This window comes from Poromitra crassiceps (genome assembly GCF_964638095.1).
Source record: "Poromitra crassiceps genome assembly, chromosome: 28".
Classification (NCBI taxonomy): domain Eukaryota; kingdom Metazoa; phylum Chordata; class Actinopteri; order Beryciformes; family Melamphaidae; genus Poromitra; species Poromitra crassiceps.
The window spans coordinates 10,698,856-10,726,757 of NC_139651.1; the positions used below are offsets into that span (position 1 = coordinate 10,698,856).

Here is a 27,902-nt window from a genome sequence, read left to right on the forward strand (position 1 = left end):
TCTGACCGCAGAGGGAGTGGCTCCGAGGAGAGAGAGGATGCTTACAGGAGGAGGAGAGAACAAGGAGTGATGGGACACATTGGTGTGTGTGTGTGTGTGTGTGTGTGTGTGTGTGTGTGTGTGTGTGTAGGAAAGAGAGGAAGGTGCTGGCAGGTGGCAACACATGTCGTCCAGTAGGGACATATTGCTTGTGTGGCCCACCTCTTGCTACTCCTCTCCTCCCTGCATTCATCTTCTCTGTGGCCAAGTCTACCTTGGCTGACGTCATGACATCATGCACAAGCCTGCGTCTGAGCACAGCAGTCCTCTTCCCAGACTGCTCTTATTTCTAGCATCTGGGCACCACTGTTGTCAGGGCAGGTAACAGACCTGATGTTGTCAGGGCAGGTAGCAGATCTGATGTTGTCAGGGCAGGTAACAGACCTGATGTTGTCAGGGCAGGTAGCAGATCTGATGTTGTCAGGGCAGGTAACAGACCTGATGTTGTCAGGGCAGGTAGCAGACCTGATGTTGTCAGGGCAGGTAACAGATCTGATGTTGTCAGGGCAGGTAGCAGATCTGATGTTGTCAGGGCAGGTAACAGACCTGATGTTGTCAGGGCAGGTAGCAGATCTGATGTTGTCAGGGCAGGTAGCAGACCTGATGTCAGGGCAGGTAGCAGACCTGATGTTGTCAGGGCAGGTAGCAGACCTGATGTTGTCGGGGCAGGTAGCAGACCTGATGTTGTCAGGGCAGGTAGCAGATCTGATGTTGTCAGGGCAGGTAGCAGACCTGATGTCAGGGCAGGTAGCAGACCTGATGATGTCAGGGCAGGTAGCAGATCTGATGTTGTCAGGGCAGGTAGTAGAACTGATGTTGTCAGGGCAGGTAGCAGATCTGATGTTGTCAGGGCAGATAGCAGATCTGATGATGTCAGGGCAGGTAGCAGACCTGATGTTGTCAGGGCAGGTAGCAGACCTGATGTTGTCAGGGCAGGTAGCAGATCTGATGTTGTCAGGGCAGATAGCAGATCTGATGTTGTCAGGGCAGGTAACAGATCTGATGTTGTCAGGGCAGGTAGTAGAACTGATGTTGTCAGGGCAGGTAGCAGACCTGATGTTGTCAGGGCAGGTAACAGATCTGATGTTGTCAGGGCAGGTAGTAGAACTGATGTTGTCAGGGCAGGTAGCAGACCTGATGTTGTCAGGGCAGGTAGCAGATCTGATGATGTCAGGGCAGGTAGCAGACCTGATGATGTCAGGGCAGGTAGCAGGTCTGATGTTGTCAGGGCAGGTAACAGATCTGATGTTGTCAGGGCAGGTAGCAGACCTGATGATGTCAGGGCAGGTAGCAGATCTGATGTTGTCAGGGCAGGTAACAGATCTGATGATGTCAGGGCAGGTAACAGATATGATGATGTCAGGGCAGGTAACAGATCTGATGTTGTCAGGGCAGGTAGCAGATCTGATGTTGTCAGGGCAGGTAACAGACCTGATGTTGTCAGGGCAGGTAGCAGATCTGATGTTGTCAGGGCAGGTAGCAGATATGATGATGTCAGGGCAGGTAGCAGATCTGATGTTGTCAGGGCAGGTAACAGATATGATGATGTCAGGGCAGGTAGCAGATCTGATGTTGTCAGGGCAGGTAACAGATATGATGTTGTCAGGGCAGGTAACAGATCTGATGTTGTCAGGGCAGGTAGCAGATCTGATGTTGTCAGGGCATGTAGCAGATCTGATGTTGTCAGGGCAGGTAACAGATATGATGATGTCAGGGCAGGTAACAGATCTGATGTTGTCAGGGCAGGTAACAGATATGATGTTGTCAGGGCAGGTAACAGATCTGATGTTGTCAGGGCAGGTAACAGATCTGATGATGTCAGGGCAGGTAACAGATCTGATGTTGTCAGGGCAGGTAGCAGATCTGATGTTGTCAGGGGAGGTAGCAGATCTGATGATGTCAGGGCAGGTAGCAGATCTGATGATGTCAGGGCAGGTAGCAGATCTGATGATGTCAGGGCAGGTAGCAGACCTGATGTTGTCAGGGCAGGTAGCAGATCTGATGTTGTCAGGGCAGGTAGCAAATCTGATGTTGTCAGGGCAGGTAGCAGACCTGATGATTTCAGGGCAGATAGCAGATCTGATGATGTCAGGGCAGGTAGCAGATCTGATGATGTCAGGGCAGGTAGCAGACCTGATGTTGTCAGGGCAGGTAGCAGATCTGATGTTGTCAGGGCAGGTAATAGACCTGATGTTGTCAGGCCAGGTAGCAAATCTGATGTTTTCAGGGGAGGTAGAAAGATTTAATCGCTATTGGGCTCCAGGGAAACCCCCCAGCTTCCAGTGCGACTCAGCCGGGGAGGAGTGTCTGCAGTCGGGCTGCAGTTGAGGAGCGGTCGGGGGACCTGGAGCTCCAGGGAGAGACAAATCGTGATTATTTTAAATGCGTGTTTCAAAAGACAGTTTGCGGCAACTCTTTTGTTGGTTGAAATGACATACACTAGGGTGGTTGGTTGAAATGACTTATGCTAGGGTTGGGCGATAGGTTGAATATATTGGTGATTGGCTGAGTCCCACCGCTGTTTTTTTGTTTTGTTTTTCTGGTTAATTTTTGTCATTTTATTTTGACACTTAAATGGTAACCAATTAACCCGTAAAGCGCAATTGAAAGCGTGCACGAATAGGAACTGGCAGTTGAATTTGAAAACAAATAGAATGCATTTTCTGTCTTGCTGGTCAGAAACGGCAGATACTAACGTTACAACATTTATACAGGAGCGCTCTGCATCTTTGAGCAGTGGAGAGGAGGAGTGCTCTGTGTCTTTGAGCAGTGGAGAGGAGGAGTGCTCTGTGTCTTTGAGCAGTGGAGAGGAGGAGGAGTGCTCTGTGTCTTTGAGCAGTGGAGAGGAGGAGGAGTGCTCTGTGTCTTTGAGCAGTGGAGAGGAGGAGGAGTGCTCTGTGTCTTTGAGCAGTGGAGAGGAGGAGCGCTCTGTGTCTTTGAGCAGTGGAGAGGAGGAGCGCTCTGTGTCTTTGAGCAGTGGAGAGGAGGAGCGCTCTGTGTCTTTGAGCAGTGGAGAGGAGGAGCGCTCTGTGTCTTTGAGCAGTGGAGAGGAGGAGCGCTCTGTGTCTTTGAGCAGTGGAGAGGAGGAGCGCTCTGTGTCTTTGAGCAGTGGAGAGGAGGAGCGCTCTGTGTCTTTGAGCAGTGGAGAGGAGGAGCGCTCTGTGTCTTTGAGCAGTGGAGAGGAGGAGCGCTCTGTGTCTTTGAGCAGTGGAGAGGAGGAGTGCTCTGTGTCTTTGAACAGTGGAGAGGAGGAGCACTCTGTGTCTTTGAGCAGTGGAGAGGAGGAGCGCTCTGTGTCTTTGAGCAGTGGAGAGGAGGAGCACTCTGTGTGTCTTTGAGCAGTGGAGAGGAGGAGCGCTCTGTATCTTTGAGCAGTGGAGAGGAGGAGCGCTCTGTGTCTTTGAGCAGTGGAGAGGAGGAGCGCTCTGTGTCTTTGAGCAGTGGAGAGGAGGAGCGCTCTGTGTCTTTGAACAGTGGAGAGGAGGAGCGCTCTGTGTCTTTGAGCAGTGGAGAGGAGGAGCGCTCTGTGTCTTTGAGCAGTGGAGAGGAGGAGCGCTCTGTGTCTTTGAGCAGTGGAGAGGAGGAGCGCTCTGTGTCTTTGAACAGTGGAGAGGAGGAGCGCTCTGTGTCTTTGAGCAGTGGAGAGGAGGAGCGCTCTGTGTCTTTGAGCAGTGGAGAGGAGGAGCGCTCTGTGTCTTTGAGCAGTGGAGAGGAGGAGCGCTCTGTGTCTTTGAACAGTGGAGAGGAGGAGCGCTCTGTGTCTTTGAGCAGTGGAGAGGAGGAGCGCTCTGTGTCTTTGAGCAGTGGAGAGGAGGAGCGCTCTGTGTCTTTGAGCAGTGGAGAGGAGGAGCGCTCTGTGTCTTTGAGCAGTGGAGAGGAGGAGCGCTCTGTGTCTTTGAACAGTGGAGAGGAGGAGCGCTCTGTGTCTTTGAGCAGTGGAGATGAGGAGCGCTCTGTGTCTTTGAGCAGTGGAGAGGAGGAGCGCTCTGTGTCTTTGAGCAGTGGAGAGGAGGAGCGCTCTGTGTCTTTGAGCAGTGGAGAGAGCAGCAGTCAGCAGGGGTCCAGCACATACTGTACACAGCTTCAGAAGAAAGCATCAACATTGACATGAGTTTTTACATTCACATTTTAATTAGTATTTAAAACCCAGGCCCGACAGTCTCCCCACCTGTTTCCTCATTCGCAGGCTGCAAGCATAGGTGTCCTGTCCTTCATCTGAAGCCATCAGACACATTTCCTTTCCCCCCAAATAGTGGCCGACACAGCAGTTCAGTCTGTCTTTACAGTTTATTGCTTAGTGAAAATCTCAGGGTGATTTGTTTTGTTTGAGAGGAGTAGCCTATAGAGACAGTCCGCATGTCTGGGAACGCCCATACAGGCTCTAGGAACGCCCACAATAGACGCTGGGTTAGCCTGGGGGCGGGGTCAGGGTGGGGTAAATTCCCCTGTTCTATCAATTCAGCAAAGTTAGAATTTAGCTGATAGCCCAGTCCTGAAAGATTGATCCACATGCTGTTGGGAAAACAGCAGGTGTCAATTTGTTGTTGCCTAGGAATGGGATGGGATCTACCAAAATATCACAGTCTTACCGTATTTCATGCTACTATTGTCTTGACCAACAGTCAACAACCCAAAGATAATCCGTTTACCGTCATAGAAGGTGAAGGTAGCTAGCTACTAGCTAACAAGCCAGCTCGTCCTCAGTCAGAAATCTAATTAAAAACAGACAAAACAACAAAACAATGTGCAGGTAGAGACATGAAACCCTATCTGGGTTTATTATATACTTGGTCTCTGTACCTCGGAAAACTAATAATAACAATGATTTGTAAATACCGTAAATTCCGGACTATAAGACGCACCGGTCTATAAGCCGCAGCACCAAAATTGACTATTTTTTTCTTCTATAAGCCGCACCGGACTATAAGCCGCGGGTGTTTTGATGTTTAATTACCATATGAAAGGGTTCGTGCACAGAGAGGAATGTCGGGAAAGAGATCGCTGTTTGGGGAAGCTCCCATTTATTAACATTTCAACAAAACAAAACAAAAGTCAGGTCACTAATCCCCAGACAAAATCACACAACAATAGGCTACCGTATATGTGCAGCAAACCTGTAACCAGAGAAGTCAAGTCACTAATCCTCGTCTTCCTCTTCTTCCTGCGTACTGAAACCACCAAAGTCCTCATCTTCAGTGTCGGAAACGAACAGGTTCAGGGTGGCTTCGTCAACCACTCTCCTCTCTCCTTCATTGTCACTCAAAACCAACGAACTCCTCTTCATCACTGTCGGCATCGAACAGCCTCTGAAGCCTCTGACGGCCCTCAGCGCCAGCTGTGGCGGCGTCATCCTTTTCATCCCGCAGCAGTCCAGCGTTTTGGAACCCGTTGGTGATTGTGGATGTTTTCACACTCCTATAATATTCCGTGATCTTCCTTTGTGTGAATTCGCCGAAGTTTGTGATTTTCTCCTGGTAGTCGGGAGGGAGTTGTTCAGTAGTTCTCCCCCGGACGGACAGTCCCTTTCGTCTCATGAATCGGTAGCACCAAGATGGCCCACCTCTGAAATGTTCAATTTTCATCTCGGTGGCGATTGTTTTGGCCTTCAGTCGGATCTGCACCGTGGAAACGCCTCGGCCGTCTCCTCTCTGGGTCAACACCCAGTCCTCAAGGGAATCTTCAAGTTCCGGCCATCTGCTTTTGTGGCCTCTGAAGGACTTTTTTGTCTTATTACACTGAGACAGTTCCTCCTGCTGCTGCTTCCAACGTCTCACCATTGACTCATCGATGCCCAGGGTACGCGCTGCTGCTCTGTTTGTTTCTTTTAGTGCGAGTTCGACTGCTTTCAGCTTGAAAGCTGCGTCGTGTGACTTTCTGCGTACCTTCCCCATGGTAAGTGAGAGAGAGACTGCTCGTCTTGTTGTGATTCCGGGCTGATGAACTTTGCTTACCGTAATTACCATATGTAAGGGTTCACGCACAGAGGGGATTGTTGGCTGTTTGAGGAAGCTCCCATTTACCGTATTACCGTAACATTTCAACAAAACAACATAACACAACACCTTTGTTTATTTCGACAGTGCACACAGTGTCCGCGGTGTGGTGAAAAGAGGGCAACAGAGGAAATTAAAACAGAAGTGGATTTATAGGTAGAAAGAGTGCTAAAAAAGAGAGATTTTATTTGTATTTGAAATTTTTTTTCTGAAAAAATCCATAGATAAGACGCACCGTTATATAAGCCGCAGGGGCCAAAAAACGGGAAAAAAGCCGCGGCTTATAGTCCGGAATTTACGGTAACTATAACGTTGCATTGAGTCATACGTCATCCTTCCATTTTAACAACTACTCAACTAGCTAGCTAGCTAAGAGTCAGCTAGCATCAATGTTAATACCACAGCTAAAACTCGGCTAGCATTGATGCTAAACTATAGTTAGCATTGATGCTAGCGGACTTTTATCAGTGGTAAAGGCACATGGCACCCAGTATTGTCATTGCTTGGCTTACTGCTGCGTGCTGGTAATGTGAATCCCATGGCTAGATCATATGTTTATTAACCATGTCCACACCGTAGCATCCCTATGTGGCTAGTCAACATGCTCAGGGCAGATATGAAATCCATCCAACTTCTTTATCATTGATTGCATTGCATTGGATGTATTGGATTTCAATTCATTTGTGTTCTTTGTTTATTTCCTCTCATCATCCCTGTCTTTCATTTGGTTTCGTTTATCGTTTGTTTTATTCAAATGAATTGAATGTTGAGTTGTAGCCTATATCTGCCCCGCTTGCTTGGAGGCAAGGAGGCAGAGAGCAATCTGTTGTGTGTTAGCTGAGATTGTGTTGGTTGATTCTCATTAGGGCTGTGAATCTTCACTGGCCTCCCGATTCGATTCGATTACGATTCATCTGTCAACGATTCGATTCGATTCGATTAAACGATGCATCACGATGCATCGCGATGCATCTTAAATCGATGCATCACTTTTTCCGCAATACATGATTTATTTTTTCTCACTTTCTTTTTTCTCACTGTGTGGCTACTTTTAAAATAAAAGTGCATTTGGAATTGCATTGTATTATGATCCATAATTAAAATAAACAACTGCATGTACTTACATTCTATTTTATTTGATTATTAAATTTTTTTTTTTTTTTTTTTTTTAAATAATCGATTTTTGATATTTGTTAATCGATGCAGAATCGTGCACGTCCGCATCGCGATGCATCGTATAATCGATTATTTTTGACACCCCTAATTCTCATGGAGTAGATTTTACCACAAGGACATAATCACAAGCAAGTCAAACTAGAGCTTAAAATCAGACGTGACCCAGTACACGGATATTTTGATCAACTGCATGTCCATTTCTTCACCCTCTGATTTCTATACAGCAAAAGTGAGTGACGGCGTCAGTAAACACATCCTGACTGTGGGCCAGTGTTGTGGAGCTCATAGTGGGAGCCTGTCAGAAGTAGCCTGCGCTCAATCTTTCCCTTTCTGTCCAGCAGTCGTGGGCTAGAAGATTAGCCTCCTTCAGATGCTCTCAACCAGCTACTGTGACTGTGTTGTTGTGAATGGGGTGTAGGCAGAAACAGCCCTATTAAAGCTGCAGTATGGTGTGTTTCCAGGGAGGCAGAGAGAGAGAGAGAGATCCCAGGAGCCCGGAGGGAGGCAGAGTGGACAGACTGCGCACACAGGACTTGTTTACTGGGCTGGAGAGCGAGGCAGGGGAGGAGGGAGGGAGAGAGGAGAGGGAGGAGGAGGGAGGGAGGGAGGAGGAGGGAGGGAGGGAGAGAGAGGAGAGGGAGGAGGAGGGAGGGAGGGAGGGAGAGAGGGAGGGAGCGTGGGCGTGGGAGTGTGTGATTGTTGTGCTCTGTGCTGAAACTGAAGCAGTTTCAGTGTAGGCACACACACTCCAGTGTTACAGGCACACACACACACTCCAGTGTTACAGACACACACACACACTCCAGTGTTACAGACACACACACACTCCAGTGTTACAAGCACACACACACACTCCAGTGTTACAGGCACACACACACACTCCAGTGTTACAGACACACACACACACACACACACTCCAGTGTTACAGGCCCACACACACTCCAGTGTTACAGGCACACACACTCCAGTGTTACAGGCACACACACACACTCCAGTGTTACAGACACACACACACACACACACACACACACACACTCCAGTGTTACAGGCACACACACTCCAGTGTTACAGGCACACACACACACTCCAGTGTTACAGGCCCACACACACTCCAGTGTTACAGACACACACACACACTCCAGTGTTACAGGCACACACACACTCCAGTGTTACAGGCACACACACTCCAGTGTTACAGGCACACACACACACTCCAGTGTTACAGACACACACACACACACACACACTCCAGTGTTACAGGCACACACACTCCAGTGTTACAGGCACACACACACACTCCAGTGTTACAGACACACACACACACACACACACTCCAGTGTTACAGGCCCACACACACTCCAGTGTTACAGGCACACACACTCCAGTGTCAGGCTTCAGGCCTCGGCCTCGACTGTAGGCAGAGCACACACACTCCTACGTGCACAAACGCTCATATGGAACCAATCAACAGTGTGTTGGCAGCGACGCTTCACTCTGAGTGAAACACACACATACACGACGCAGACGCACACACACACACACACACACACACACACACACACACACACGATGCACACACACACTGCTAGCAGATGTTCTGTATCCTTTGATTGTGATGGAATGACAGAGGAAATGAGGCTTGTGTTTTTGAACACAGGGTTTCCCCCCCCCCCCCCCCCCCCCCCGTGTGCTGCGCCCTCGTGTGTCTGCGCTGCGGGCACACGTCATGTGCTGCGCCCTCGTGTGTCTGCGCTGCGGGCACACATGTGCTGCGCCCTCGTGTGTCTGCGCTGCGGGCACACGTCACGTGTGCTGCGCCCTCGTGTGTCTGCGCTGCGGGCACACGTCATGTGCTGCGCCCTCGTGTGTCTGCGCTGCGGGCACACGTGTGCTGCGCCCTCGTGTGTCTGCGCTGCGGGCACACGTCACGTGTGCTGCGCCCTCGTGTGTCTGCACTGCGGGCACACGTGTGCTGCGCCCTCGTGTGTCTGCGCTGCGGGCACACGTCACGTGTGCTGCGCCCTCGTGTGTCTGCGCTGCGGGCACATGTGTGCTGCGCCCTCGTGTGTCTGCGCTGCGGGCACACGTCACCCCCGTGTGCTGCGCCCTCGTGTGTCTGCGCTGCGGGCACACGTGTGCTGCGCCCTCGTGTGTGCGCTGTGGGCACACGTCATGTGCTGCGCCCTCGTGTGTCTGCGCTGTGGGCACACGTCATGTGCTGCGCCCTCGTGTGTCTGCGCTGCGGGCACACGTCATGTGCTGTGCCCTCGTGTGTCTGCGCTGCGGGCACACGTCATTTCCCTGTGCGTCGTCCTGTGTCAGTGTGATGATGCTCTGATGTCGCTATAGGACGAATCAGCGTGACATCACTTGCCACCCAGAAATGCGGAACCCCGCGGCAGTTAATAGTATGAGTTGTGCCAAACAAACGTTAATATCTCAAAAACTATACATCACATTGCTTATATTTTGACATTCTGAGTGAGAGCAGAGTTTGATGTATAATATACAGTATACATGTCGTGTTAAAGTTGTGTGAACTGTCGCAGTTTTTAAAATGTAAACAGAGTTAGCCGGCTAGAGTCAGACACACACGCCTCACCGCCACTTGGGCTCCATAGGGTTCTATTGCCGTTGCCACCCAGTGATGCGGTTTGTTTACCAAAACGCTGCTCGGCTGATCCCTCGTATAGAACCGCCCCCCCGTCTTAGTGGGTCCAAAATAGTGCGGAGATGATCGTTCGAGCAACCCAGTTGACCCAGTTTGAGGTGTGATTTGTTTATTTCTGAGTAGTTGACCTTTCTGGTTGCTGCGTGCGTGCGTGCGTGCGTGCGCGCGCGTGCGTGCGTGCGTGCGTGCGTGCGTGCGTGTGTGTGTGCGTGCGTGCGCGTGCGTGTGTGTGTGTGTGCACACAGGGGCCTGAGGAGAGGTGCAGGGGGCTGAGGCTTGCTGCGTCTGTCTTTCCATATAGCAGAAAAAGGGGAGCGGTACATCCTCTGTAGTTGTGTGTGCCTCTCTCTCTGGCTGACTGGCTTGACTGACTTGACTGGAGGGATATAAATAGCAGTCTTTGAATAGGAGAACTGCAGAGGGGATGAGGAGGATGGGGTGGTGGTGGTGGTGGTGGAGGAGGGGGATGGGGAGATGGCAGCAGCGGCGCCGGGGAGGAGAGGAGTGCCAGCGTCCCAGAGCAGTGGAAAAAGTCTCATCTGTTCACTCACTCACTCACCAGTCACCAGCTCGTACGCTAATGTACACATTTATACATTTATACACACGTCAGCCAGCAGAGGGGGGAGTGCCTTATATAGAGGAGAGGAGGGCAGGGGAGGACTGATTTATTCATGGTCCTGTGGAGTACAAGAAAGAGAGTGCATGCTGGTAGAGCTGAACAATTAATCAGAAAAACCAAACTAATGGCGGTCGCAGAATGAACCTTTACAATTTCAAAATAAAAGAGGCCGCAATGAGTTCCTTAAGGGCATCGCAAATGCATTTCTGAGTGGAGTTCAAAGTGTTAGCTTTGTGTTAGCGAGCTCCCGGGTAAAATCTCTGCTCCATGAATCTCACAAGCTTTTATCATGCTCAACCTCAGTGAATCCTGTGCACTGATATCTCTTAGATTTATTATTACCTTTTTAAGTTCTTCAAAACGATTAGGCCTATGACAAGAACAACTCCGTCACAAATTCACTCCCAATTGGAATATATTCTGTCAAATAATTGAAATTCAACCCCTAGTGCATCATAGTAAAAGTACATACGTAGGCCTGTAGTCCCGTCCGGCAGCACAGCCCATTCATCTGTATATAGAGCATACACGGGCAAAATGCGGCCCCAGGACCGGCCCCCCGGCCACCTGGACCATCTCAATCTGGTCCTCAAAGAAAAACAAAACAACCCCCAAAAACTCAATCAAGGCAGAATTATGTGACTAAATCTCATCTGCTACAGCCATTGGATTTGTATCACTATAATATCAGGAGATTAACAATAAATTACCAATCACAACGGGGGAGAGAGGGTTAAAAATAGGGAGACTCCTGCAAATATCCGAAGTGTTGGCAGGTATAATCTCCAATGTGTGGCCCTTCGCTTACTTGATGTAAGTCAGTATGGCCCTCAGGATTTTTTTTCTTTGCCAGCCCTGGTGTAGAGCTTCAGGTTCAGCAGTTCACAATCAACTCAGTCGTAGCAGATAGATGTGTAGGTGCTGCTGTAGGAATGATGTGGTGCAGCTACAGGATGTAGCTAGTAGGATGTGAACGCCTCAGTAAAGGTGGTATTATGCTCACCCTGCCGTGAAGGGCGCGGGGGTGGAGCGAGGGCCGGACGCGTCAAACGACGTAAATTTGTTGGCCGTGGTTATTCGCTACCTCCGTCTGGCGCTCGCCAGCTCCGGACGGCTTCTCTCCAAACATGGCCGCTTTCAAGCCACTGAGCCCTGAACACTGAGCTGTGTTTTCACCACATTTCTTGACCCATGTGGTAGGCTATAAACTTTGATTTGCAACTGTTTGTTTTTAGTCATTTCACCAAGTAAATGTGTTGTGTTGAGAGCATGATTGAGAGAGATTAAAAGCAGCACAGAGTAGGCAATCAGGGCTGAGAAGTAAAACGGCTTTCAGTAAAAACAAGTTTGGTGATTCCTTCATGTGCTGATGTACAGTCGTTTGAGAGTGAAAGCGCACATAATAGCGTTTCATTGCGACTTTTCACGGGCTGTTCTCACTATTACCATTGTACAATACATGCTGATCACTTCTGATAGTATAATAGCATCTGCCCCAGCGTGAGGTCTGAACGGTGACTCGCGGATCTCCACCCCCACGGAGCTTGCTCGAGTATAAGAGCACCTTAACAAGGGGTGGCTAGCGATGGCGGTAAATATGTCTTTTCAAAGAGTGGCCAGGTGCTAACACCCCCCCCCCCCCCCCCCCCCCCCCCCCCCCTCTGCTTTCTCTCTTTGTCCCAGACGGCCGATGACGATGCAATGGCAGCGTGAATGAAGCTTGGCGTGGGGAGAGCTGAACGATGCCCAAAGGTGGGGGTTCTAAAACCCCCCAACTGGACCACTTCCCACTCAGCACCGACATGGTGGAGAAGCAGGGTGGGAAGAAGGTAAGACTGACACACACACACACACACACACACACACACACACACACACACACACACAGAGACACACACAGACAGAGCCAAAGGTTTGCATATATATATGATTCCAGAATCAATAGTTGTGTGTCCTTGAGCGAGACATTGAACCACTTACCTCTGATCCACAATTGTGCGTCGTGCTGTGAAGGAGCTCAAATAAAAGCCAAGCGGGGCAGCAGAGACACGTAGACGTGGTTCAGCTGCAGAAGCCCTGAGACAGAAAGCATCTGTGTCACTGTGCACTCTCCCCTCCCTGTGGTGGAGATGAAGCAAAGTGACAATCTCTTCAGCATGGATTATTACTGGTGTGAGAATTAAACAAAAAAATGCCTGAACGCACAAGAATCCCCACACACAGTGTGAAATGTCTGTATTGATGGATAGTGGATAGATAGCGCTGAACTAGACTACTAGCCTATGCATATTTGATTGAGTGCCTTGGTTCAGTGCTGTTAGCTGCTGCAGAGTGCTAACATATACGCTTTGCTCAGTGACACTCATCTCAGAATGGAGACACGCTTTGATTAGTGTTTATTTTTGTTCCAGTGGATGCTGCATGCTAGTTGTGTTTGGATGCTACATGCTAGTTTTGTTTGGTTTTGTTTGGATGCTACATGCTAGTTTTGTTTGGATGCTACATGCTGGTTTTGTTTGGATGCTACATGCTAGTTTTGTTTGGATGCTACATGCTAGTTTTGTTTGGATGCTACATGCTAGTTTTGTTTGGTTTTGTTTGGATGCTACATGCTAGTTTTGTTTGGATGCTACATGCTAGTTTTGTTTGGATGCTACATGCTAGTTTTGTTTGGTTTTGTTTGGAGGCTACATGCTAGTTTTGTTTGGATGCTAGTTTTGTTTGCGTCCTCATACACAACATACAGTTGCAGAGACTTGTTGGGCTCCATGCAGATAGACTGATGAGGTGATCCATAAACTCTCAGATCCACAAGGGTGAACTAGTGGTGTCTGACGTTTGTCTCCCTGGGGTTTGAGTAGAAACGGGGCATCTTTTTTTCACTGTAGCCTTTGATTTTTTTCACCCCAATTTAGCACGTAAGCTAAGCTACTCACTCTTAATGTCTAACATGTGATAGCATATACAAGTAGACTTCATAATGTTCAAAAGAAATACACAATATTTCCGTTCTCTTCCTGAATTCTGTTCCAGTATTATTGGCATTTTGTTGATCCGTGTGTAAACCGTCATGTTGCTTGTAGGGTCTTGGGCGCAGCCTGATGATGTCATGGTCTCTGTTACTGCTAAGCAACTGGCTGCAGCTTATGCAGGCACGGGTGTACAGCCCTCTGCACAGGATTGCATCAGACTGTGGCGAGGAGGGAGGGAGGAGGGAGGGAGGGAGGGAGGAGGGAGTGCACGGGGGTGGGTAAAAGAGAGAGAGGCAGTGGCAGGAAAACAGAGTGAGAGGCAGAGAGCAGGCATTACTAGGAGACTACCAAACAGCGTGTCTCATAAAGACAGATCTGAAGCCAGTCTCTCGTCGTCAGTTCAACTCTGCAAAAAGCAACGCAGCCGAACTGTAGAGAAAAGCTCAGGCTATTCTCTAACTCCCATTCTAGCTCTGTGGCCGACGCTGTTTGTGTGTCGTCTGCTTTCTCTTCTCTTCAAAGCAGCACATTTTAACTTCTCCATTTCCCCACCAGATAATAGAAGCTTTGCACACGCCCATGTGGGTGTGTCATGCTTTTGTATGGCTTGTGTGCTCGCTGAGTACAGAGAGACACAGAGAGAGAGACAGAGAGACATAGAGACACAGAGAGAGACACACAGAGAGACATAGAGAGAGACACAGAGAGAGACACACACAGAGAGAGACACAGAGAGAGAGACACAGAGAGACACAGAGAGAGAGAGAGAGAGAGAGATCAGCTAACTGTCGCTGACAGTTTGTCTCTACTGTACCATGACATCATAGTCTCATGACTGGGGCAGGGCAGGGGGAGGAGCTTAGATAGGCCACACAGAATGGAGAAGCAGCCCCGAGGAAAGGGAGGTGGGAGGGAGACGGAGGGCAGGGGGAGGAGCTTAGACAGAGGTTAGGGCAGGGGGAGGAGCTTAGACAGAGGGTAGGGCAGAGAAATTATGTGAAATAGCTCAGTTTTTGCTGCCATAATTACCTTCATATTGCTAATTTACAATGTTACCACGTGCAAGACATTCAGTGTTTCTACACTTGACAAGCATATATCTATATCTATATCTATATATATATATCTACCATGACAGTACAACACCCCACTGTGACTGTAAAAATGATTATTTATTTGTTTATTTTCATTGAGACCAACGCCATGTTGAACACACACTTATAGCTGTAAGTCAATTAGCAGCCTGAAGTTATATACTGCCTTCCTCCTGCTATACTACGCTATCATACAAAATATCAATTTTGCTTTTCAAATGCAATGCAACCAATTTAATTGGGTGCATTTCCTCTTGCATATTAAATAGAAATGGCAGGTAACGTGTGATGTGCACATTATTTATTTAGGTTAGAGTCAGTCACTACTACAGCTGTGACTAACACATTTCCTGCAATGCTGTCACTGAAATGGGGAAGCAGACACAAACCAAAATAACCCTCAAGTTGATATTAAATGTGATTTTAAATGCTCATTAGTTTTTCTTGAGTGCAATGAGTTATACTATTATTTATAATGCTGATCATGTCAAAGCTCTGGCGTAGGCAGGATATTTTCAAGTGAAACAGACACTGTCTCCAGCCACTCTGTCCCTTTGTGTGCGTATGCCCTTTCACCTGCTTGCTTGGTGGAGTTTAGCCTAATTTTCAGCACTGTCTGAGGGGAGAGCTCTGTGCTTCACGTTATACCTCAAATACACTACAAGAGTTTCCCTCCCATTTTACCTAGGATTTCCAGTTGGGCTCAGTCTGTCTTTGTTGACTGTAATCTGCAGTTGTTGTGGGCAGTTGTGCCAATTAGCAGCTACATCTGTTGGTGTATTATGGGTACAGATTTCTAAAAGTGTAAACTGCCTCCCGACTCCAGTCAGAGCCAGGCGGAGCCACAACGATTATATCAAACATGTTTGAATTTCTCTTGTAGTGTAAAACTGGTTCAACGACCCGACTCAACTCACGATAGCATCAGAAAGGCTAAATAACAACAGGAGGCTCAGGCTACTTCAACTGCCAACATTAGGCTGTGAAAAAATAAGACCGCTTTGAAAAAGGTTTTTTCCCTAACCAAAATGTAGCCTACATTTGGAGCGTTATTTAGACACCTTCCTGACAAGCTAGCGTCACATGGTTGGTATCAATCGATGCCTTTGGTCTTCTAGTTTCATATGATACCAGAAACTTCACTGGGAACACCTCGGCCAGTACATTTTCAAAATCGTGGTATTTTTTTAATATCGCAATATCTCTTTAGTTAAAATTGGCTAAGTGGTGTCTGTGGCGGTTGAGATGTCATCAGTGGTGTCATATGTGATGTCACTCGAGCTATGATGTCATCAGTGATGTCACTCGAGCATGGAAGTGATGTCATCAGTGATGTCACTTGAGCACTTGTGATGTCATCAGTGATGTCACTCGAGCAATTGTGATGTCATCATCAGCGATGTAATAAATCCTTCCTGGTATGAGCCTGGTGCACAGTTGCACGATGGGATGGCGCCTAGGTGGGTGGGCGGTGAAGAAGAAGAATTCTTACTTCTGTAAATCAGGTAGTGAGGTAAGAGGCTGGTGCTACCGATGATCTCTCAACACCACCTGGATAGAAGTTGAGCCTAACAGCTGAGCTTATGTACTTTTATATATAGCTTATATACCTTCTGTGGAGCCGCCTGCTTCCAGATAGGCTGGCTCCTGATTGGTTCCAGCAGCCAGAGACCACAGAGCCGAGCCGGCGTCAGCAGCACTGGGCCTGCTGGCTCTCTGTGCTGCGGCCGGAGAGCCAGGAATCCAGGAGGAAATTCCATGGAAAAGTTCCGCTCTGCAAAGCCCCTAATGGCTGCAAGACTGTGGCTCAGCTCAGGGCAGAGAGAGAGAGATGCAGACTACAGGGGGAGGCTGGACGAGCTACAGCTACTACCTTTCTCTCTCTCTGTCGGTCGGTTTCTCTTTATAACCCTCTGTCTTTTTGTTCAGCCCAAGAACAAACACTCCGCTAAAAGACCGCATTTTGCATGCGTGTTGTTTCTCGATCCAAAGCTGTGATTCCCTCTCAAACCTTTTTGCTCATGGTGTTTTTGTCTCCCTCTTCCGTTTGCTTTCTTTCGCAGGATAAAGATAAAGTGATAAAGACTCCCAAACTGGAGCGCAGTGATGGGGTCAAAGAGATGAAAGAGAAGGCCCCGAAAAGGAAGCTGCCCTTCACCGTTGGAGCCAATGGAGACCATAAAGATTCTGACTCTGGTAAGAAGATGATTCACATGCATTTGTTTTTTCTCCTGCTCTGTTTGGACTTTTCCCACACAAAGGAGGAATCACACAAAGAAGAATGGGAATCGTGACATCACATCCTCTCTCAGGCTGGCAGGAAGTAGTTACTTATGTGCGCTCTCTGGTGGGGGGTTGGGCTAGTGTGAAGTGAGTAGGCTCCCAGCATTAGCTTCAAGGTAGCTGTGTGTGCGTGTTTGGCAGAGGCAAGGACTTCATTCCTACAATCATGGTCCAAAGGAGAAGAAGACCACACCAAATCATGGGCCAATTAAATGTGGATTTGTCTAACATGCAGGCCTGACCAGGTCTCTGGCTGCGGTAAGACTCTGGCTTTGTGTTGGCTTTAATTACAGAGAGAGGTTCTGCTGCTCGTGCTTGTTTGGCTTTGGGCTTTGAGGGTTCTGGATTTAGTTTGTTGATGATGGTCCAAAACACGGGCTTTAAGTAACACAGCCTTCATCACTGCTCGCTGAGATGCTAGATCGGTTTATGTTCAATGATGATTATACTTGAAAAAGCTTTTGCCCCTGCAAATAAGAGTCCCAACAGCAAAGCAAAGGGTACATGTTGTAACGGATGACTCTTATGTGTTTTGGGGTCAAGTTGAGTCAGATTAGGTTGAGTCAGATCGGGTCTCCCAAGTTGTTGTCGGCACGTGGGTTTGCGTGTAATTACTGCGGAGCTCAAGGGAGTTCTGAATCAAGTGGAATGTTTGAATGAGAAGCTCAAACAAGTTTCCTCATTATTGCTTTGATGGGCTATCCTTGTTGTGGTTCTGTTGTGTGTGTGATGGGGTATCCTTGTTGTGGTTCTGTTGTGTGTGTGTCTCAGAGACACTGTCACGGATTTGTGCATGTGTGTGTGTGATGTGAGATTATCGTGAGTCTGGTACCAATGGTCATGCTTGTTGCCTTTGATTTTTGTTGTTTACCTGCTGGCTAGCTTCAGGTAGTTTACCTGCTGGCTAGCTTCAGGTTGTTTACCTGCTGGCTGCTTCCCTGAGCTGGCTCTGCCCAGGTCAGCCCCACCCCCCCTCAGTAAGGCCAGGTGTGAACTCTCCCGTCTCGGGCACAATAGTTGGACACCCTTGTCTATTTGTATGCTAATAGCATTAGCTTCTGTTGTTGGGGTTGGGCTATCTGGTCTTCAAGCCTCTCTCTCTAGCCTGCCTTAACTACTCTGAAACATTCTGCCATGTGGACTTCTAGAAACCACTCTCAACTGTGTTTTGTGTTCAACTGGTGACAACGGGCTCAATCACTGAAGATGGAAGATGGTTTGTGTCATTGCACTCACAAGTGCAAACGATCAGATTGTTAGTAGCTGTCTGCTGCCGCAAATGCTCCTGCAAAATTCTGTTGGTTTAGTCTCCGTTTTTAAAATGGGTCTCTGCCTATAAGCCTGAGCCTGTTGTGTTGTTTTCATAGCGTTTGCTTGTTAGTTGTTAGTCCGTTCCTTTTGGCCCTCTGCCTCAACTCTTATCTGGAGAGGAAACATCAGTATATCACTTTATGTTGTTGAGTCTGACTTTGCGTTGCTTTGGCCTTGCTAGTTGCAACCCTGCTGGGTCGTTGTCCCCTGTGCAAAATGTTACACCTTGGACACATCGCAAACCCCACCCCCAAAACCCCATTCCTCTGTGACTAGGCCTAACCCCACCCACCCCCAAAACCCCAGTCCTCTGTGACTATGGGCCTGATGGAGAGGAGCCATAGCCAATAGAACAATATACAGCAGTGATACTCAACCTGAGGCTCTACAGCAGGGGTGGCCAAACTTTTTTGGTTGTGGGCCGCATACAGAAAAATATAAGGGGAGTCGCGGGCCAAACAATATTAAGCGCAGCAGTTTTCGTGGCAAAAAAATTGGACCAGAAATCCCTTTAAAAAAAAAAAAAAATTCTACCTAAATAAATATATGACACATAGTTTATTGATGTGCTCACCTATTACAATGGGTATTTCTGTATGTTTTCAAATGTTCTTTTCCTGTGCCAACAGGCGCTCTGCCTCCAATTAGCCTGCACATGAAAGAAGTGTTTACAGAGATCCTGTTAAGCGAGACTAGAGGAGCGCAGGAACATGTACTGTAGTTCTGCCCTCAGGAGGACAGCAGCACACAGCACACCACTCAAGTTGTAGTAGTGAATCCAAGCTCTCCAAACTTCAGTGCTCCTCCCTCCCCTTCACAGAATCACCACGCCTCCCTTGACCTCCTCCAGAGGAGTGCTAGACAGCAGCATGCATTCCTCCTTCCTTAGGTCACCCTGCTTCTGCTCTTCTGTCCCCTTCTCCTCCTCATCACTGATCTCCACAACAGCAGCACGCACACTTCATGGACCTCCAGGACCATCTTCTTCTCACACCGTTTAGTCCAGTGATACTCAACTTGTGGCCCGCGGGCCAGATGGAATTGCATTTTTTTTTTTTTTACAGTGCACCTGAACGCAACATGCAAGATACCCGCTGAATAAGTGTCCAAATGTTCAAGGCATTCTGGCCAATACTCACACTTCTGTTATAGCATTTCAGTCTGGAATATGGAATATGTAAGGGATAATGTATACTGAGCCGGTGATTACTGTGGAAATAATGACCGACAGGTGAATGATTTAGCCCGACGCGCAGCGGAGGGCTTAATATTCACCTGAAGGTCATTATTTCCAGTAATCACCGGCTCAGTATACATTATCCCGCTTAGAACACGGCCTACAACTAAATCATTCAATAATCTGACAAAAATAATTATTCAAATAGATTTTTTAATAGCGTTTTCAACACAAAGCGGTTTCATTCGTAATTGGCACACAAGACACCACAGCTGCAACTGGTTGGCCTAATTAGTAGCGTCTGCGGACAAAATGCTCTTATCAACTGATTAATCCAGGTGTGGCAGAGCAGCGGTCGGTTGTCGAGAAATAATGACCGGTGAATATTGTTGATTGACCAATCAGAATCGAGTATTCGAGAGAGCCGTGTTCTAACTTTCAATAATCTATGATTTAGCTGCTAAATTGTCAAATACCGCCGTCTGCTCGCTACCCAGGCACTTCTGTATGTACTTAACCTAACTAACGGAATCTAACTATCCGGTGTGCACAACAGTCTCAGACTAAACTCCGGCTGACACCCCAAAAACCTACAATCCGCTACAGAAAAATGTATATTGTTTGTTTATTAACTGGCCCCTGGCCTTCTATCATTTCACGAAAGTGGCCCCCGGGCAAAGCGAGTTGAGTATCCCTGGTTTAGTCAGATGCTCTTTTCTCCCCTTCTCCTCCTCATCATCACTGCTCTCCACAACAGCAGCACGCACACTTCATGGACCTCCAGGACCATCTTCTTCTCACACTGTTTTAGTCAGAAGGCTATTCTTCTCTCTCAGGCTTTTGCAGCTTACCTTAATGTGCTCGAACTGAGCCGCTTAGATGAATGTTTGTCATCTTGTTTGATTACTCGTGCAGCAGCAGCAGCAGCAGCATCGTAGCAGTGGTCAGGTCTGTGAATCTCCTGAAGCTGTGGAGCTGTGAGATGTAGCCGTGTGTTGGAGTGGGTGGCAGAAGGAGACAGTGATTTGCACAGATCTGCAGCCCACGCCATTTTATCCCTGGCAGGCTATAACACACACACACTCTTTTCTTACTCCTTCTGTCTCCCAGACACATGTCAGCTCTGAATAAAACCAACAGACACACACATGCAGTACAGTCACCGTTGAACTGATTAACACAGCATGTAGCATACTTGCTATGTAGCCGGGCCGCGTATGCAGAGCAGCATACCATGTGCCCCGATATACATTTTTCTGTGTTCCCTGCTCAACACAAAGCATTGAAAAAACATCCTGTTGGCTACTTCCCGTCTCTTCTGCCTTCACTTCCTGTTCCTGTGCATTCTTCTTCTCGTGTGTCTCTGTAGAACAACGGCACATGTGTCTCACTCTCACCGGCTAGAGTCGACACACCTGGTCGAGCCGGTTAGAGTGGTTCTTCTTGCTGTGGATATCTGTTGCCCAGCTAAACTAGACTGTCTCTTTGTTTAGGGCCTCGCTAACACAATGGCTTTGTCTGCCTGCCATATCAAAAGCCAGCTCTATTATAGGCTGACGTTTGTGTTTGATGTGCTCCCCGCCCCTGGCTCAGGTTAGCAGCAAGTCTATTCTCGGGAGTGACTAGCCTAGCCTAGCTACTAGCTTGCTTTCCGTTTTTTCTTCTCCCATCTTATCTTGTCAGAGGAGAGGAAGCTTTCATTTAGATTTGTGCCTATCGTTGATTTTTCAGAGTGATGAACAAAGAGCAAATGTGATGAAAACCAAATCAAAATTCCTTCCTTTTCGAGCCATGTGGTATGTGTTACGTGGCGCTGGCATGTGGCGGCTTTCCATTTTCCCACGACATCCCGTCAAAGTATGAAATGATTTTCTTGTAGCTGGCAGTGATGTTGACTGGAAACGCTTTGGTCATTTTGGCCTTGCTGGTAGAGGCTGTGGGTTTTCACTTTGGCTGGGACCAGAATGGGCGAGAGACCGCCCGTTCAAACCCACTCACTAATCACATACAGCACTAACGAGTATCTAGTGTCGTCTCTTCACACTATTGAACGAATCAGCGCGACATCTGGACAACAACAAAGTACTTCCGGGTGCCACGGCAGCAGAAACTGTACGAAGCTGAAAAGCTGTGCCAAACAAACGTTAATATCTCAAAAACTATACATCACATTGCCTATTATGTTGATGAATTTTGTGTATGTGAGAAATTCCCGGATGTATACTAGATTAGCCAGAACAGCAGCTGCTGACAGCTTGTAAACAAGAGGTAGCCTCAATTATCTCAATTGCACATTATACTAATTGACAAAGTGCAAACTGAACTTACAAACAGCCCCGTGTCAAGGTTGAAAGGGTCTTTATCTCCATACCACACGTCTGCAACGTAGTTGTACAACAACGTTATCCGAAGCCCCGCTCGCGGTTAGCCAGCTAGCTATACCGGAGCAGCTAAGCTAACAAAACAGACGTAACGTTACAAAGACACACAAACAGCGGCTTGTAGAAGACCACCACTGCTGCCACCAATGTAAGCAAGCGTCCTGGCTTTGCCTAATAACTGCAACTTAGTGATAATAAGAGCACAATAAGCGGGACAAGAGATGGCCCAGGTAGCCTGTCTAGTCCAGCAACGGCTTCCACTTTTTTTGTTGCCTTATTGACATGCTCACAACAACAGCAGAAGTACTAGTTCTGCCCTATGGCAACGCAGAGGGACACAGAAACCTAGAAGTACTAGTTCTGCCCTATGGCAATGCAGAGGGACACAGAAACCTAGAAGTACTAGTTCTGCCCTATGGCAACGCAGAGGGACACAGAAACCTAGAAGTACTAGTTCTGCCCTATGGCAATACAGAGGGACACAGAAACCTAGAAGTACTAGTTCTGCCCTATGGCAATACAGAGGGACACAGAAACCTAGAAGTACTAGTTCTGCCCTATGGCAATACAGAGGGACACAGAAACCTAGAAATACTAGTTCTGCCCTATGGCAATACAGAGGGACACAGAAACCTACAAGTACTAGTTCTGCCCTATGGTAATGCAGAGGGACGCAGAAACCTAGAAGTGCTAGTTCTGCCCTATGGCAATGCAGAGCGACACAGAAACCTACAAGTACTAGTTCTGCCCTATGGCAATGCAGAGGGACACAGAAACCTACAAGTACTAGTTCTGCCCTATGGCAATACAGAGGGACACAGAAACCTACTAGTACTAGTTCTGCCCTATGGCAATGCAGAGGGACACAGAAACCTACAAGTACTAGTTCTGCCCTATGGCAACGCAGAGGGACACAGAAACCTAGAAGTACTAGTTCTGCCCTATGGCAATGCAGAGGGACACAGAAACCTAGAAGTACTAGTTCTGCCCTATGGCAATGCAGAGGGACACAGAAACCTAGAAGTACTAGTTCTGCCCTATGGCAATGCAGAGGGACACAGAAACCTAGAAGTACTAGTTCTGCCCTATGGCAATGCAGAGAGACACAGAAACCTAGAAGTACTAGTTCTGCCCTATGGCAATACAGAGGGACACAGAAACCTAGAAGTACTAGTTCTGCCCTATGGCAATGCAGAGGGACACAGAAACCTTGCCTGGAGACACACATCAACCTAGAACAGGCTGTTATTCTGCTCAGTGCTATACCACTAAGTAAACAACCCACTGCAGTGTTTCTAGTGGTGCATTAATCATTGTCATGAATATACAATCAGAAGCATCGTATATACCGTACTATAGTATACATTATATGTAGTATAGTATACCATACTATAGTATACATTATATGTAGTATAGTATACCGTACTATAGTATACCATATAGTACAGTGCTTCTCCATCTGTTTCATGTCATTGACCCCTAAACTGACACAAATGACACCACGCTCCCCCAGTCAGTCCCAGGGTCCCCATCTGCTAGAAGCTTTACTTTGAGACGTTTTATGACAAAACGTAGGAGCATACTTATGGATGCTATTACATAGTGAAAATAAATGATTCCCCTTTTTGCTAGGACCCCCTGCAACCCCTTCGAGGACCCCTGGGGGTGTGTGTGTGTGTCCCCCCCGACCCCGCTTTGAGAACCACTGCTATAGTTTAGGGCCTAGCCAAATACTACGTTTCCGACCTAGTCTCGTTCAATTTAGTGATCCATATCTCCTCCATTTGCCAGTTCAGTTCTAAACCAGACAACTGCCTCATCTGTGCTTAGCTTTGGGCTCCTGGTGGTCAGATCCATGTGTGAGATTAGCAGGCTAGTAGCTGGCACTGATGATCCATGCTGTAACAGAGACAGCTTGGCTGGGGCCTTGTGTGTTGTTTAGTAACGAGCCTCTGTATTGGGCTGGGGCCTTGTGTGTTGTTTAGTAACAAGCCTCTGTATTGGGCTGGGGCCTTGTGTGTTGTTTATAGGGCTGTGGCGATTCACTTATCTCCCGATTCGATACTATCACGATTCTTGGGTGCCGATTCGATTTATATTGCGATTCTTAAGTATTGCGATTCTACGATTATTGCGATTCGATATTACGATTTATTGCGATTTTTGTTTATTTTTTTCTTTTCTTTTTTCAGTTTGTTTGCTTTTTTACACTAGATTAGAACATGGGAAAAGTTGAATCATACACTAGAGACTGTATATTATATATCATGAGTAGGGCTGGGCGATATAGTTAAAAACAGGGGTGGACTGGGATCATAATTCAGGCCGGGCATTAGATACCAAGCAGGCCAGGCCGATATGGGCCAACGCGCGTGAAATTTGGGCCGTTTGAAGCCAGATTTGGGCCGTTTGAAGTCCAATTTTACAATGAGATGCACCCACTTTAACCCTGAAGTGTAATTATTACTTCAGACTAACTAATAAAGTAATAAAACCACTAGTAAACCAGTAGGCGGCGCCTGGCCTGCTGTTCAGTGAGTGGCCTGACTGCAAGCACCCAAAAAAAAAAAAAAAAATTTTTAATTTGCGATTATCGATTCTGGAATAAAAGATCGATCCAAAAAATTGTGACATTAAAAATCGCGATACTTAGGTGAATCGATTTTTTCCCCCACCCCTAGTTGTTTAGTAACGAGCCTCTGTATTGGGCTGGGGCCTTGTGTGTTGTTTAGTAACAAGCCTCTGTATTGGGCTGGGGCTCTTGTGTGTTGTTTAGTAACAAGCCTCTGTATTGGGCTGGGGCCTTGTGTGTTGTTTAGTAACAAGCCTCTGTATTGGGCTGGGGCCTTGTGTGTTGTTTAGTAACAAGCCTCTGTATTGGGCTGGGGCCTTGTGTGTTGTTTAGTAACAAGCCTCTGTATTGGGCTGGGGCCTTGTGTGTTGTTTAGTAACGAGCCTCTGTATTGGGCTGGGGCCTTGTGTGTTGTTTAGTAACAAGCCTCTGTATTGGGCTGGGGCTCTTGTGTGTTGTTTAGTAACAAGCCTCTGTATTGGTGAACCAGGGTCATTACTACATTGCTGCTGCCCAGTCTTGTAAACAGGGCATGGAAAAGCTAGCCTAGCATTTTCTCTGTTCCGCTGCTCCAACAACATGTTTGGACGGCTTCTGTGGTTCCTGCTGTGAAAGTCTTCACAGGAGGAATGTGTCTAAATGGCAAATGCCTTGAAGAACGTGAGAGTGTATCAGAGCGGGGCGGGGGCACATTAGCTGTAAGTGTTCACAGATGTTAGTGAAAGTTCATCAGCTCTGTAACGTTTTTGACTGTGGAAAAATCTCCCCCCCGAGAAGCCTTCAGCCAACCGGAAGTGTGCGCGCCGCCATGTTTCCTTCTCGCCCCGCTAATGATGTTTTTGTGGCCTTGAGCGGCGCAGCCCGTCTCTGAGAGAAGAGTCTGAGAGAGAAGAGTCTCTGAGAGAGAAGAGTCAGAGAGAGAAGAGTCTGAGAGAGAGAAGAGTCTGAGAGAGAGAAGAGTCTGAGAGAGAGAAGAGTCTGAGAGAGAAGAGTCTGAGAGAGAGAAGAGTCTGAGAGAGAGAAGAGTCTGAGAGAGAGGAGTCTGAGAGAGAGAAGAGTCTGAGAGAGAAGAGTCTGAGAGAGAGAAGAGTCTGAGAGAGAGAAGAGTCTGAGAGAGAGAAGAGTCAGAGAGAGAGAAGAGTCTCTGAGAGAGAAGAGTCTCTGAGAGAGAGAAGAGTCTCTTCTGTCTCTGAGAGAGAAGAGTCTCTTCTGTCTCTGAGCGAGAAGAGTCTCTGAGAGAGAAGAGTCTCTTCTGTCTCTGAGAGAGAAGAGTCTCTTCTGTCTCTGAGAGAGAAGAGTCTCTGAGAGAGAAGAGTCTCTTCTGTCTCTGAGCAAGAGAAGAGTCTCTTCTGTCTCTGAGAGAGAAGAGTCTCTGAGAGAGAAGAGTCTCTTCTGTCTCTGAGAGAGAAGAGTCTCTTCTGTCTCTGAGAGAGAAGAGTCTCTGAGAGAGAGAAGAGTCTCTGAGAGAGAAGAGTCTCTGAGAGAGAAGAGTCTCTTCTGTCTCTGAGAGAGAAGAGTCTCTTCTGTCTCTGAGAGAGAAGAGACTCTGAGAGAGAAGAGTCTCTGAGAGAGAAGAGTCTCTTCTGTCTCTGAGAGAGAAGAGTCTCTGAGAGAGAAGAGACTCTGAGAGAGAAGAGTCTCTGAGAGAGAAGAGTCTCTGAGAGAGAGAAGAGTCTCTGAGAGAGAGAAGAGTCTCTGAGAGAGAAGAGTCTCTGAGAGAGAAGAGTCTCGTCTCTGAGAGAGAAGAGTCTGAGTGAGAAGAGCCCCACAGCAGTCCGGTCTCAGACACATCCACTGCTTGTATTGGGTGATGTCTCTGTACAAGTTTCTGGATGCCCATTTCACTCTGCTGTTTTCTGTTTTCTCTATTTGTCGCTGGTTAGAAGCTTGTGCATCTCCTCGTTGATTTAGCACTGTGTGATTTGGGAGTTGGTGCCTCTTGTGATGAAGTGCTACAGTCACGTTGTGTACGAGTAGCTTCACCCTCTCTGAGGGCCGTCAGATGGTATGCTGTTGCTGCTGGTCGCTTAAAATAATTGCTGGGCGTGTCGTCGTGGAGCAGCTGCTTTTGTCCGCGAGCACCACGTCCCCACTCAGCCTGGCCGGCAGGCGCTGACCTTGGCCATGATGCCACGTTGAGTTGAATCAGCCTGGCAGGCAGGCTGCCAGGCTGACTCTCACCCTGACCAGGCAGGCTGTCAGGCTGGCTCTCACCCTGACCAGGCAGGCAGTCAGGCAGGCTCTCACCCTGACCAGGCAGGCTGCCAGGCTGGCTCTCACCCTGACCAGGCAGGCTGTCAGGCTGGCTCTCACCCTGACCAGGCAGGCAGTCAGGCAGGCTCTCACCCTGACCAGGCAGGCTGGCTCTCACCCTGACCTGGCAGGCAGGCTGGCATGCTCTGACCCTGACCTGCATGCTCTGACCCTGGCCAGGCCACGATCATTTGAAATGTGCACCAACCATTTTGTAAATAACTGTGGCTCTGCCAAGTCGCACCCTCTTTCCTATCCTGGCTGACTGGCTGGCTGGCTGACTGACTGACTGACTGACTGACTGACTGACTGACTGGCTGGCTGGCTGGCTGGCTGGCTGGCTTGGAGCCTGACAGAGGGACATCAACACACTGCCTACTGACCCCACCCTAGGGCCAGCTGGGTCATACACTGACTTAAGTCACCTCTGCCACCACCAGACACCTCAAATATGCTGGCCAGAGCTGTGTGTGTGTGTGTGTGTGTGTGTGTGTGTGTGTGTGTGTGTGTGTGTGTGTGTGTGTGTGTGTGTGTGTGTGTGTGAACAAGTACATGTTTCACATGTATGTTTATTTAGATGACGATCTGACTTGTTGTTGCCATGGAAATAGTGAAAGAGGACAAAGGCAATTGTAGTCATTCGTTGTGGCCGCCCACTAAATCTGCCATAATGGTAGAAAATGGTTCTGTTTGGGTAGTGCTGGACATGGTGCTGACCCGAATGCTTCCAAGCTTCATTCCATGCCAAATCACTGTTCCAATGTTGTTGTTTTTTCTTTCTTACATTTATTTGTAAATAGTAATCCAACATGATTATTAATTATGCATCAATATTCATTATTATTATGACTTATTCCCTCAAGACAAGGACGTTTAACATTAGTGATAACTTAGTGCCTCACAGCTCTCTAACGTTACTTACCAGCACTGAAGCTGTGGCAGTGTGACCACGCTCACAAGCTAATCTGTTCTTATGGGCATTAATGGCTGTCATTTATTTTACGTTACGTTGTTTTACGTTTTGGTCCCAGTGAAATGTTATGCGATCTCTCCTGTTTCTAAATATATCTGTACCGTTTGGTTTGAACCAGTAAAACTATTTTTATACACATTTTACGAAATGTCTAGGGGAAAATAAATGGCGGATGAAAATCTCTGGTACAGTGCTGAAGCAGGAAGTAGGCGGTCACTTTGCCTCTCTATGCATTTGAATACTTGTCGCTGAGGCATCAATGTCCAGTGGTACTCTGATGTAGGTCTTAGTTTAAATAACACTTAACTACCGTAAGTCCTTTTTCTCAGTGATGCCAATATAGATCAGAGATTTATCTATGAGTGAATTGACAACCTGCCATTTG

At 47.8% G+C, this 27,902-nt stretch overlaps 1 protein-coding gene across 3 annotated transcripts in view; it reads left to right on the plus strand.

The window, feature by feature from the left end:
- The window catches only part of ankrd11 (ankyrin repeat domain 11), a 169,534-nt gene that overhangs the window by 126,319 nt on the left and 15,313 nt on the right, over positions 1–27,902 (plus strand). For all 3 annotated transcript variants that reach the window (XM_083662348.1, XM_083662350.1, XM_083662349.1), the window contains 2 exons: positions 12,185–12,330; positions 16,631–16,763. In XM_083662348.1, coding sequence (XP_083518474.1) covers positions 12,244–12,330; positions 16,631–16,763 — 220 coding nt within the window. In that variant the 5' untranslated portion in view covers positions 12,185–12,243. The remainder of the gene's footprint in view (positions 1–12,184; positions 12,331–16,630; positions 16,764–27,902) is intronic.